The following is a 14,428-nucleotide window of genomic DNA, read 5'->3' as shown; positions in this document are numbered from 1 at the left end:
TTGTCACCCTGCTAAGGTCTGATAATAGTCACACTGCCTTTCTGCTAACAAAAACTGCTTTTCAACTCAGTCAGTTTCTTAGAGGGTATTTCTTTTTCAAACAATGCCAGGAATTTTTGAACATTTTGAACGCCAGAACATAGCAACAGTTTAAAAACGGACACAGCAGAGTGTCTTCCCTTTCCTCAAAGTCAGTGGCAGAGGCATCTGGAGGGCCATGTGCCTGTTTAGATACACACCCCTCAGGAAGACATGAAGGATCTGGAAAAGTTTCAGAAAAGCTGCTTATCTAGAATGACAGGGAAGAGGGCAAACTCTGATGCATAGAGGGGGTAATTTTAGGGTAATTAAAGGAAACCTTGTTTATTACCACAAACAACCTAAAATATAAATATATTCAAAAAAGGGTTTAGAGACATAAGTCATAGGTACATATTGATATACTAAAAGGAAGTTCTAAATTTGGGAGAATGCATTTGCTGAAAAACCATCCCTGGTACTGATCTCCTTGTCTTTATGATAATTCTTAGTCTTGAGTCAAGGAGAAAAACCAGGAGTTATGCTCTCCTTCACCAGGATCAAAAACAGTCAAAATTCTGTGTGTGTGTTTTTAATCGATTTGGTGTTTGTTGCCAAAATTAGGCTTAGCCCAAGTTTAAGTTTAAGGTGGCTGAGGTCTCTTGCTACCAAAGCAAAAAATTATTTATAAAAATTCAGTATAAAAATTAAACTTGAATGGGTGAAAACTTTTAAATCTGGTTTCTCCCCCATTCACTTTGAAGACCTGCAATCCCTCAGGCCTATTGGTTTTCTTCTTATTCCTGTGGTTCCATCTAATTGTTAGATTTCTCTGCTGTGGTCTGGTTGTCACCCCCGCATGGAGCCAGCTCCAGACCTGATGATACGGGTAATGAGCGCAATTTGTTCGGTTTAGAAGATTCAAGGTGCAAGACTACAATTGCCTGAGGAATTCAGTAGCAACTACTCTGGCTTCTTTTGTTAAAGGACTATGGGTTAATTATGGAAAAAGAGAATTTAGGAGAAGCTATATATTGGAGTTTACAAAATCTTTGTGAAAGTTCTCATTCTCTAACTCTCATAAAATAGATTAGTTGCCTTTGAACAGAGATATGTGAAGGCTTTCCAAGGAGCCAGAGAACACTGATAGTTTTAAGGGAATCAATTTCCAGATCTTCAACTTTCCTAAAACTGATTTCCTTGAAAATAGATCTTTCACCCCTTTACAAAATAATTCCCCACTCTCACTCACCCATGTAGCAAACAATGGAGAATTCCCCTTTAATAATTAACCCAGGTACCATAGACCTGAGGGGCTTCCTGTATTTTCCTGCCCTAATACACATTCCTGTTGAAGATGAAGCTTAATGATCGAAATACAACATGCTGGTTCATGTTGGGATGTTCTAAATTTAGATGTATGGTGCAGTGTAGTGATAGGAACAATGATAATTTTTGTTTAATGTACTTTGCCTCTTCATTCTTCAACAACTGTCAAAGAATGCATCCTTCTTGAATGAAAGGACGGCAAAGAAGCATCAGTAGGGAATACTGAATACAAAAATCACTTCTTCATGTATTTAAATGTAAGTGATTCTTTTAAACTATTAATACTCATCTTTTGGATGTATTATTAGCTTAAAGGAAAGACATCTCAAATGGGCAAGGCAGAAAACGTTAGGAGGATGATTCCTTTTAATGTGATTTGGAATGGTTTCCAGGACTCAAAATTTTCATAGGATATTGGCTAAAACACATGGATAAAACTTTTATGTGATTTCTTTCAGATTCAATGTGGGTAATTCAGTAAGGCAGTTATCAAATCACATCAAGAAATAGTTATTCCAACTATAGTCACCTCTTTTAATTTTATTACATAAAATAATTTATATTTAATTTTATTAATTTATATATCCTATTAACAAAAACTAAAATAATATGATAGCTGACAAATCAAGTTATTTTAGCAGGCTATAACTTTTTCTTTCACTAAATACATAACAAAAGTATGGACATGATTAATCCCATTAAAAATTCATTTCCAATAAGAACTGTGTCATATATTTAAAATTTACTTTTCAAAATTTGTACATATTTGTTATTTTGAAAAATTATGTTCAACTTATGTAGTTTTGATCAAATATACTGCTAATATGTGTTATATAATATATATCATATATATTATATATGTAATTGGGTGATCTATAAAAGACTTTACACAATAAAAAGCTATTACATCAGGAGTCATATTTGTGGAGGAAATTGGACTGGAAATACAAGCTCAGGGAGAAAAGGAAAGATGTAGCTATTCTGAATGTTAAAAAGGAGGTTGTTTACTTATTTTTAAAATAGGTGATGGTACACATAAAATCACAGCACTTAAAGGCCCCTAGATACATCTGAAGGAGCACTTTAAGAGTTCTATTTTTAAATGTCAATATTTACACTATGCAGAAACTGTATCTTTTAAAAATATTTAAACTTAAAAATAAAAATATTTAGATGCCAATTTTAAAATGTGCACATGAGCACAGAATTTTTCAAATGTCTTTCAGGTGAAAAAGAAGCAAAAGAATTTAAAGACCATGAGCAGAAAGGATTGCCTGCGGCCAATACAATCTCTCAGGTCCCTGTGAGGCATCCCAGGACTCAGGTGGTCCAGACTCTGCAATCTTTGTTCCCTGAGACTGTAAGGGACTTGACTACTAAAAATACAAATAAAAGGATATGTGCTGGCATGTTTGCAGTATCAGTGTTTACTTCTTGGTGGCAAAATAGAAATGATTTTTAAACTTTTCTTCATTTTTATATTATTATTTCCTAACATGACCATATATAGTTGACCTCTGAACAAAGCAGAGGTTAGGAGCACCCATCCTCTGCGCAGTTGAAAACCTGCATGTAACTCTCCAGTGGACCCTCGGTATCCACAGTTCCACATCTATGGATTCAACCAACCTGGGATTGTGTAGTACTGTAGTCTATATTTAGTGAAAATAATCCACATATAAGTGAACCCGAACGCTTCAAACCCATTTTGTTCAAGGATCAACTGTATTCTTTTAAAGTAAGAAAAGAGAAGTTATTTTTGAAGAGTAGAGCAGCAGACTTAGCAAGAAATCTCACCAGAGACACCAATCTCTTTAGCCCTGTCAGGTCCCATCCTGTTGTAAACTGAGCTGGGCTGCTGGAAACAGGTTTAGCATCACAACACCGTGGCTGGTGGTGGATGGAGGATGTGCTTTCCCTGAGTTTACACACAAAGGCAATGGCAGTTCATCCTCATATGAGGCTTTTCTTGCCTCTGTGGACCAAACTAGTCTGGAGAATGAAATATTTGTTTTAGAGTGTTCTGTCTGGTAAGAAAGAAAACCTTGTGCTTTTTTATTTTGTATTTGCCAAAGATTTTTTTAAAAAAGCCAAGAACTGGCCTTTCTCCTTGTGTAATACAAGAACTTTTGGAGTCAAATTTCTAATTAGAAAAACTGCTGATGGTCGAGTTCTAGGATATACTTTTAAAAACATTTTTCTGAACTGCTACCCTCTTTTAACAGTAAACTAATGTAATATTTGAGAAGGACTTTTAAACGATATTAGGGATAAAACACTATTAAAGAGATCTGTGTTTTCAGAGAGATTTGTTTTTTCTTTGCCTTCAAACCTTCACAGAGGCAGGGCATTAAGCAGAGAGTAAGCCTGAGTAGAGGCTCTAGGTAGCTGCCAAAGAGAGTGGAACCACACAGACAAAGTATGAATGGAGGGAAAGTGCCTGATCCGTATACCACGCACCTCCTGAGCAGAAACAATGTGTGGTGAACAAATAAAGGAATGTCTGGATCTTTAAATCCTCTTAATCCTAAAGGGGCTCTTACATTATGCAATGCATTTAGGGACAGTGAAAAATTCACATTCTGGTTAGATGTGATTCTTCTCACCTTTGGCCCACCTGCCCGCCCCCTCACTCCACAAGGTCATGCCTTATATTATAGTTCCTACACACAGGTCTTTCCTCTCCTATTAGATTACAAACTAATTGAGGGCAGGATTACTGACTGAATTGTCTTTGTGTTTGTGCTACATCTCCATCCTCCCTTCTCAACTCTCCCCAGTACAATATTTGGTACAAACATGGGCTCAAAAGATGTAAGCAAGTGAATGAATGAATGAAGAATGTAATATTCTTCTGTGGTCTAGAGAAGTGTAAACAAAGATACAATTACAGAAACAGAAATGTTGAAACCTAAGCAGTGAAATTTCAAAAAAATTAAATACAAATTTTAAAATAATATTGAGCAGATTTTGAAGAAACTTCTCTAATTGAAGATAGCATAGCTCTCTGACTCACTGAGTCCTGGGAGTAAAGTGAGAAGTAGGAACGACTGAGACAGGATTGTAAGAGATCATTTGCTTGTCCTGTACCCTCAGCTGCCAGGTAGCTAAAGGAAAAGCAGCATCCTCCATTCTGGGGGCCATTGAAAGGTTCCAGTCACGATTTACCTCCCCCTCCCTGCCTGGATGGATAGGACCCAAGGATAGATGGACACATGACATACCATGCTGAGTTTAACAGTGTTCCTTCAATGACAGAGGCACCGAGAAACTGCACAGGAGAGATCCCCAAAGTGTGGAATGTAGAGACATGCTTTCTCATAGCATAGAGAACAGAGAAAATAAAACCAACATTTATCTTTGTGTAATACTGTATTTGATGAATCAGACCTGATTCCAAGCAGTGTATAGCTGAGTAATGGAGAAAAGCTCACCCTAAATAACAATAACGTACAGCAGAACGTGATGAACACTGTAAGACAGGTCAGATAAACTATGGAAGGAATTTAAAGGTGTGTGTGTGTAGGTGTGTGACCTTAGACTAGGAATCTGAAATTTCACCCTCTCCAGATGTAGCACAAACCATGGGGAAGATGGTAGCATCTGACACGGTATCTCTCCACTTACCTTTTATTCAGAGACTGCAGCAAAGTTCCCTCAAAGCGACTACTTCTTCCATATCTACAAGCTTTTGTTTTGGATGTCACCTTGGCCTAAAATATCTTTTCCCTCATTCTCTGCCTTCCAAAATGCTACTCATTCTGCCATATACAGCTGAAATACCATTTTACACGTAACTTCCCCGATACCTAATCAGAATTAAATACTGCTTTCTCTGAACTGCGACAGCACACAGCTTATAGCCTTATCTAGTAGTTTCATTTCTCTTTATACTATATTTATGCATGCATGCATCTGTCTCTCAAGTCAAACTATGACTTCCTTTATCATATTCATCTTTCTGACCTCAACAGCAGCTATCACCATGCTCTGAATATAAAAACAGTGTTTTACAGGAGACAGAATCTGGGTTTTAGAGATCAGCATCCATGGATTCTGATCCCAGCTCTGTCATTTTACCAGTTGTGGATCTTGGGCCTTACTTAACCTTTCTATGCCTCCATTTCTGCCTCTGAAAAGGAACTAAGATCTTCTCAAGGTTGTGATAAGAATTAGACATAATAAATGTAAAATGTCTAGTGTATAGTAGATCATCTCCAAATGGTAGTGATCACAACTTTTACTCTATATAATAAAGAGCTTGTTGGCAAAAAAACATATAAAATTGCCTACTGTCTACGATACCTAGCAGAGTGTGAGTACATAGTGGAAGCTTGTAAATATACCTTGACTTCGACTTTTAAAGACCTACCTTGAACTCTTTCTCAATGTTGGCCAGCACTGCCAGCTCATTGCTAAGCTCTAAAGCTGTCATGACTGGATCTTCACTAGACAATGACAGGTAAGCTGGGCTTGCCAGGCCTTTGTAGGCATTAATTCTAGATCTGGAATGGCTGAAGGAGTCATGCTTCTGTTTCTGGTTGCATTCGCTGCACTTGCAGAAATAGTCATGAGGCCGTTCAATCCGAGCACCCTTCCGCAAGAGGGTGTGCACAATTTCATATTCCTGGCAGTGGGCAGCCAGAACGATTGGAGTCACATCATGGGAGAACCGTGTTCCGTCTTCATCATAGGCATAAAAATCATCTTGCTGGAGTTCAGACTGACTGGGGCTTGTTGCTAACCGCTTGCCTTCAGCAAAAGCTGGATGACTGAGAATGGCTTCCACAATCCGAACATAACCTTTACTAATAGCTAAAAGTAAGGCATCCCCAACACGAGAGAGATTTTCTTTCTTGAGAAGAAGTTCTGTAATTTCCAGATGTTCATTGGCCACTGCCAGCTGCAGGGCATTCTGGCCCATGTAATCTACACAGTTAACATTGAGTGAGAGGCATTCTTCTAACATCTTCCTTACCACTGGGATGTTGCCATATTCAGCTGCATCTAAAAAGCGTTCCTCCTCAATAGATAGGTTTGTTGAGTGATCATTAAACATGTATGCTGGTCCTCGGTTAGCTAACCTTCTTCCCTTCTCACGGAGAACTGTCTGCCGCCGGTGGGTCAGTCTATTGTCGGTGCCCCGGCTGTAATAAAATAGAAAGATTGTGAACAAATCATATTAAGAGCATTTTAGTGTGTAAAATGACCTACCATTCATCTAATGCAATCCTCAAGTATATTAGATGTTGTCTCATCATCTCTAGACCAACTATAATACAAATGAAGATGCATTTATTTGTTAATGGATTCCAAGAACGTCTCTTTTTAGAAAGCCAAGCACTTTGCAGATTTTAACATTTTAATTTGGGGTGGAGATTCTGGCAATTCCCATAATCTCTCTGTGCCATGCACACAGAGATTAATGTGTGTTTTTCAGTCGCAGATAGTATAGATATAAGAAAGACCCAAAATGTCACCATTACGACATAGAGTGTGAAAATATAAAAAATAAGCAGGAAAAGAGCAAATCCATTCAAGTCAACATATATTTATTGAGTCCCTCCTATGCCAGGGCCAGGCATTATATAAGGTCTGGAAAAAGCAATGGTGAAAAAAAAAAAGAAACCTTTCTGTCCTTAAAAATCTTCAAAGGGAGTTCAAAGGGAGAAAATGGGCAATTAGCACATTACCTTGTTATCAGCTGTTTAATTGTCATAATAAACCTACAGCAGGGGCATCTAACCTACTTTCTGGGAGAAAGTGACATGCTGAAAATGGAAGGATAGCAGGAGTCAGGTGACAGTGTGTTTGGGGAGAGTGTGATGAGGTCAGGTATAGGTAGAGAGCTTTCTCCAGCAGAGGGATCAACTATGCGACAGCGTAGGTTTCATTAACAGGGACAATTAATGGATTGGACTCTGTTAGGCATTGTTCTAAAAATCACTGGTAACTTGAGAAAGTTGTGATCCAGGTGGTAAGTGGGAAGGAATGAGTCTGTGATGGAGACCGTGGCCAAAGAGGTGGCCAGCCTTCAGTGTTGGCTTTCGTTCTGTGATTAGAAAAAGTGATTCCTCCTCTGATCGAAATGCTACAATGAGGATTTTTTTTCCCTAGTGATTCATAACTTTATGTCTTAAGGTGTTTTTGAGTTTGAAGGGCTGAAGCTTTGTCACTATCACTAACTGGAAACCCGAAAAGGAAAACTTCCCGCAGAATACGGAAGAGCCAGGTTAAAGGGGAGCCTGAAAAGAAGACAGGTGTGATTGATGATTAATGTCATAGACGTTTCTTTTCTTCATAAATGTTCTAAAAGCCATCCCTCTTCAAAGACTGTCACAAACTTCCCCATATAAAGAGAATTTAAATAGATCCAAAGACCCCATAAGCCATCTTCCCCTCCGATGCGGCCAGGCTAAGAGAACCTAATTTTCTTTCCATACTAACCCTTATCCATCTTGATACCAAAGCTCCAGGCAATGTTGACAATGGCAGTGTGATGTCCAAAGAAGTTAGCAAAATGTCAGCCACTCAGAAATAGGTTGTGGCTCTCCAAGGAGCTTCAAGAGTATGCTGCCATATTCACAAAATTTTTTCATAGATTTTCATTCAGCAGTGAACCCTTTAGCCAGCCACAGCCTCTTCAAAACTAACCAGGCTGATGTTTTACTGACAACTATGTAAATTTTTAAAAAATGACATTAAGGGCCATAGCCAAACATATGCTATAATACTAATATTTTTTAAGATAGATCTTTAGATAATGTATCCATAGCTTTTATTAAGTAATAAGAGAATGATTTATATATCTATTTTGCTTTCTATAGCTATTGTTTTGTTTCTAATTCCATTTTAAATTATACCCAAGTTATGCATGTGCATGTTTACACACTCTAAAAGCTTGTTACAAAAAACAGCAGTCACTTATGCTTCACCTTCTCCATATCCTGATCCCCAAAGGAAATATATTTCAACTATTTTAGCTGATTATTTTATAATTTAAATCCTTACATCCATATAACTTCATAATATTGCTATTTCTTGCTTTTCCAGATTTGGTATTATCTACAGACTTCCCATTATGAAAGTTGAGTATCTAGCTCACTTTCACAATCTCCCACCTTATCTTCACATCCTTCTCTCTCTCTCTCTCTCTCTCATACACACACACACACACACACACACGCTTCATGGTCCCTTATCATTCCAGTATAGTTATATCATAACTTTTGGTAGGTAGCTATTTACATTATGACAATGCAGGTGCTAGCTATAGGTATGACAAGTAGTATATACTATACTGGGGTATCTTTTCTGGTGCAGCTTCCCTGTGTCCTGCAACCCAGTCTTGAAAAATCATCTTTCTGTATTCATATGCTTAATGTTCTATGTATTTATGAAATTCAACAAAACTCTTCTCCTTCAGTATAAATCTTCTTCTAATACATTCAACATACTATGTGTTTTTTTCAATTTTAGCTTCTTGAAGAATCTCCCTGTCACCTTCTGATCTGCTCATCTGGACCAGTTGCTGTCTAGACTTGGTGAATATATGTTGTCTTTGAATCTTCCTTTTAGCATCATTCCAAGGATTCTGTTTGCTTTGCTCTTGTGTTGGGTTCCTTATTGTCTGTATCTCAGATCTTCCTCTTTTTTAGTTTACCCCTGGAGGATGGAGTACATCCTCCAGGAGCTGACTGAGAAAGCAGGCATAGGAAATAAATTTCTTGAAAGGTTGCATGTCTAAAAATGACTTTGACTTACCTCCAAACTTAATTGGTAGCTTGGCTGAGTAGAGAATTCTAGGATGACAATAATTTTGAAAGTCTGGTTAGGTTAGATTCTAGTTTTTGTTAGTTGTTATCAAGGAGTATGATTCTAGAAATTCTCTTTCTCTCTGGTGCCCTACAATTACAAGATCTTTTTTATTGAAGGGAATCTCTTTTCCTCTATAGTTCTAGGCACTCAGTAAACCTCTTAATGTGGAAAAACATGTCCTTCTTCTCTGAAGAATATTTTTGACTTATTTCTCTGATAGTTTTGATTCTTGCCTACAGTGTTCTTTGTTTCTGGAACTCCTTTGTTTTGGATGTTGGACATTCTGGAATATCCTTTTACTTTCTTATCTTTTCTATTTTCCAATGGTTTATCTTTTTGCATTGTACTCTGAAATATTTCTTCAACTTTATCCTCTAATGTATCTTTTGAAAATTTTTTTCTGCTATTAAATTTTTAAGAACATCTTTTATTCTTCAAATGTTTCTGTTTATACGACCTTTTCTGCTTTCAAAGACACAGTATCTTATCTAAGTCTGGGGACATCAGTGATAAAAACTCTAACACAGATCAGAACACTTCAGAGAATTTATTCCTAAGTTGCTTTTCTTATGTTTGTTTTTATATTTTATATTTTTTATGTTTGTTTAATACTTTATATTAAAGTTTTTCCTCAAATAACTAGTGATCCTTAGGAGATATTCTTTTCCATTTTTAAAAAATAAATATTATTTCTAAAGTCTTTACAAAGAGAATGTAATTTTCTCCTACAAGAATCAGCCAGTGTCTAATGTTGATTTTGGCAAAAGGTGACTCGACTTAGAGGTGAGTTTCTAGAAGAGCAGCATTATTTCTGAGTTAACAGGATGGATGAAGTGAAAGAGATAAGAAGTCACCAAGATTTGTTGCATGAGCAACCATCCATCATTTCCTTCTGAAATTCTGAACCTTCTTCCCTCTTTCAGTCACTTTTCTGACTTCTAATAACCTCGTTAGCCTTTCACTTCCTCTCTTGTCTTCTGTATAAATTACTTTCCATAGTTTCTGTTGTAGACAAGAGGAAGTTCAAAGGTTAGGGGGAGGGGAGGTATCTGCTGAACATGGTTAATGCTTTGAAAATGAAAACCTGTAAAATTAAAGGAGAAAAGACCTAGGATCAGGGGATTTATAAAAGTGATATGAAAGTACTGGTAGCGCAAGAAAGGTTTTTGTGTAACTAAAAAAAAAAAAAAAGACACAAAATTGACACAAAATAATGCCAAGTACCAAAAGACGAAGGATCAAGCCTCTTTGTTGTTCTTTTTTTTCCATAAGATTGAGAGAAATAATTATACCAGCCTAATTTACAGGATTACTTCTAGGGTCAATTGAAATTATGAATGTGGAAAGCACTTAAATTTGGATTTCATCGTTTTTACAGCCATAAGAATATGCATTTTTATGAAGAAGAAGGACACTGACTTTATAATTTTTCAGCTGCTATTCAATTAGAAAACCCATGAAAAGCCAAGGACTGTGATGGTAATTGACATAAGTGGTTTTTGTCTTTTAATAGAAAGAAAAATTATGATTAGTAACTTTACTCATATCTCAATTTTTAACCTAGTTTCCAAAGTTTTATTTGTTCATATAACACCTCTAAATTTACATTGAGGTAGAATAAGCCTGAGTTGTGACATCTTTAATTCTAAACTTTTAAAATAATGATTTATGATTTTAATGTTATTAATTTGAATAATGGCAAGCTCTATACTGGTAAGGAGCTAATCCTAAGGATATATCCTATTTCCTTCTAAACTATTATGGCTTTCACACCTATAACTTCCATCCTTTTGAAGAACAGGAAAGACATTTCCAGGGAAAATGTTTTCTTCAGTTTCAAATCCTTTCCTGTCTCTATCACAAATTTTAATCATTTGCAGTTACATAACTTTCAGATATGTTTTTATTAAAAGGCCTGGATCATCATCATCTCTTTAGCACTCTGTCAATGAAAAAGCCAGATAAAGAATGTTTACAGAGGTGTTTAAGATTGTTTTAGGAAGAAAACTCTTAAATGTTCAATGAAGGCAGTACTCCTTGCATGGGTAGTGAGATAAAGGGAAAGTGCTTGCACGTTGACAAAATGCATGCTTTACTGTCTCCTTATCATTCCCAACTGCAGTCTAAAGAAGCAACAAAAGGCTTCATGTATAGTATTTTGTCATAAGTGGTGCTGCTTAATCCTTGACTTTCAAACACAAAAGCAAAATGTGTAAAACAGCTTTTTAAATGACAAACATTTGAAGCCTTTCAAGAAAGATACTAGATGCTGCCAGATTATAGAATGGATTTTATAAGGCTATATTATAGAACTGTACATTAATTGCAAATGTAACCTAGAAAAATCGTCTACTAGAAAGAGGAACGATAGCCCAAAGTATTATGTCAACAAAAGACACACTTTCGTTCCACCTAAAGGGCACACTTTTGCAAAGTGGGCTCTTCTATTTAAGAAAAATATTTATTAGGATTGTTTTCTTCATCCTTTTAGCTATATTTAGCATGGCTGAATGTTCAGTAACCTACATATTCATGACTGTATTTTTGTAATTTGCTTTATCACAATACATAAATACCAGTTCTAGGAAGTGTGTATCTAGCCACTGCCCCCATGGTACTCAAATATTGATTAGGTCATGAAAACAACAGTTTTTACATACCTCATTTTCCTTATTCTTTTTGCTGGCAGAATAGTGCCTGTTGCCCCAGATAGTGAGAGATGGAATAATCCATCTCTACTGAAAGTGCCAGCAATGTGAATTAGCTTCTGAGTCAAATGGACTGTGTGCTTGAGGCCAGAGCATGTGCAGTAATTTCCTCTACATCCTGTTCAAATATGATGCACTTTTATCAAATAGAACTGCTCCTATACAAACTAAGCTCTATATTAAGTATCTAGCTTCACTTTTATTTTTTGCTTCAAAAATCCTTGAAATATTTAAATAAAGCACAATTCTACTAAAGCAGAAGTGTTGAAACATAAATGGCACGTAACTATTCCAGGCAGCATGGAAGAGCCACAGGAGTAGACTTTTAGATGTATCCTAGGAAGGTGAAAATTAAGAAAATTCTAGAATGTATATTTTATTACATGCACAATTATCCATGGGAAAAATTAGATGTAGATATTTAGAGATTAACAACAAACACAACTAGCAATTTTGCATACTACTTTAGGAGGATAAATGATAAAAGTAATTTTATTCTAATTTTATAACAATGAGACTGTTTTTACTCTACTTAATCTCTAGCCACACATTCCTGGTCCTTCTTCTGGGGTTGAGGGAGCAATAAACAATCAGAGTGGTTTTCCTTTCTCTCACGAGAGCAAGGACTACTTTGCCTTATTCACCACTGGATTCCCAGCACTTAGTAGAAAGGCACACTGCAAGTGCTCCGTACATAACTTCAAATGCATGAGTCCCTCTTGTCAAAGGAATAAAAGTCAAAGCCTGTTTGTCCTCTATTAAGCCAATAGCAAGTCACTATGATATACAACCCTATTAAAAAAAAAAAGGCACACAACATGAAGGTTTAACCACAATGTGTCCTAGAGTACATATAATAGTTTGTATTCATTTCAAATAAGCATCAAGCTCAATAGGGTATGAAGAAAATTGAAAGGCATATTTTTTAAATGGCATCCTTGTGATTTGTCTTTGATCCAGAAGTGGAGATTTTCTTGTCCTTAAAGGCAAAACTAATATTCTCTCACCTCTATTGCTCTGTCTGTCCTTGACACTGCGCATAGAGCATAACCACCCATCTTCACACCCATCTTCACAATGCATTACCAAATCCCTTTAACATCCAGATATTTTTCAAAGTAACAGTTCTTTATTTTGATTCAGTTGGCTTCGATTTTCCCCATGGACTCCTCTCATTTCATCAAACACTAACGTTCTATTTGATCAGTCACACTACATCACAACATTGCCTTATTACTCTGAGAAACAAAATGATAGAAGCCTGAACTCTTTGTCACTTTTAGTTGGGAACCAGCAAAAGTGTGACTGAAAAATGTCTTGTGCATGTTATATATTTTTGTTTGTTTATTTTTATCACCAGTTGACATCTCACTTGTACAAAGTAGAAACCAAACTATATGAGAAAATGAAAACATGAGCAAATAATGGAACAGTTACAGAAACTTTACTTTTTGTAAAACAACTAAGTTTGAAATTTCATTGTTTCTTTTCAGCCTTCAGCTTGTGGTTTATTTCATGTGTCATGTCATCCTTCTTTGAAATGCTCTTTTGTAGATCTCTGGGCACATGCATTTATTTTGATCTATTTTGATAGGGTACTCTTGGAAATATAAAAAAGTTTATGTGTAATACAACCAAAATATATCTCAATTATCTCATCAAAGAAACAGGTTTAAACCTTTTGCTTCTATTATCAACAGCCGTCATAGTCCTGTGTATTACACAAGCATATTTTCCCGTTCAACAATAACTTCTGTATAAGACAGATTCCAGGCAGGAAAAAGACAGAATACCTAAATTGGGTAATCTGATGACTTTAATGAAGAGACTCTAGGAATGTGTTGGCAGGAGTTTGGGAAATCCAGCATGGTGCCCTACAGTACCCGGTCTAGGACAGTGTAGGCTTCAGCCTGAAGGGGCAAAAGGAAGAAGAAGTTATAAGCAGTTAAACAGGGTAACTGTAAGGCAAGGGCCACTTGACAGCATTTCTGACTTTTGGTTGAGGGTAACAGCCAACCCACCAGGAGAGAGCTAGTGGAATTGATACCTTGACCTCACTCTCCTGCCCTCTGATATCATGGAGGGGCTCTCCCATGGGCTGTACCCAACCCAAGGGCTGGGGACAAAGGAGCCCATTGATGCCGTCTACACAGTCTGCATTGATGCCAACCTGCCAGGCAGAGGAGAGTGTGCAAAGGGTGGAGGGTGGATGATGAGAGCCAAGCCAACAACACCCAACACATGCTCTCTAGGTGAATTTGACTTTGCCATGATTATATCCTTCAGAAATCACTGATGAAAACATAGGCATAGAGAAAATGATGTGTTTAATTTTTTATTATGAGTCACTGATGCATCATCAGTTCTCACCTTTCTGAGCTTAATTTTCCCTCTATAAACTATCTGTCAGGAAAGATACCCACATTCAATTTCAGGCAGTCCATTATTTTAAAAAATGAGCCTTTAACTAAGATTCATCCATCCGCATTTAAGTTAATGTTCATATGAGGCTTAGGAGGAACAACTCTGATTCTGAGGGTGAGAAAGAGGGTAAT

General features: G+C 36.7%; 1 protein-coding gene across 6 annotated transcripts in view; it reads right to left on the bottom strand.

Moving 5' to 3' along the window:
- The window catches only part of TRPC6 (transient receptor potential cation channel subfamily C member 6), a 124,749-nt gene that overhangs the window by 52,444 nt on the left and 57,877 nt on the right, over positions 1-14,428 (bottom strand). For all 6 annotated transcript variants that reach the window (XR_014250096.1, XR_014250097.1, XM_082409899.1 and 3 more), the window contains exon 2: positions 5,720-6,494. Coding sequence is in view for 4 of the 6 variants with exons in the window: in XM_082409899.1 (XP_082266025.1) it covers positions 5,720-6,494 (775 nt within the window). In the remaining 2 variants the exon portion in view is untranslated. The remainder of the gene's footprint in view (positions 1-5,719; positions 6,495-14,428) is intronic.

This window comes from Balaenoptera physalus (assembly GCF_965194825.1).
Source record: "Balaenoptera physalus genome assembly, chromosome: 10".
Lineage (NCBI taxonomy): Eukaryota > Metazoa > Chordata > Mammalia > Artiodactyla > Balaenopteridae > Balaenoptera > Balaenoptera physalus.
The sequence above is the reverse complement of the archived record's forward strand: the minus strand, read 5'-3'. Positions and strand labels throughout refer to the sequence as shown.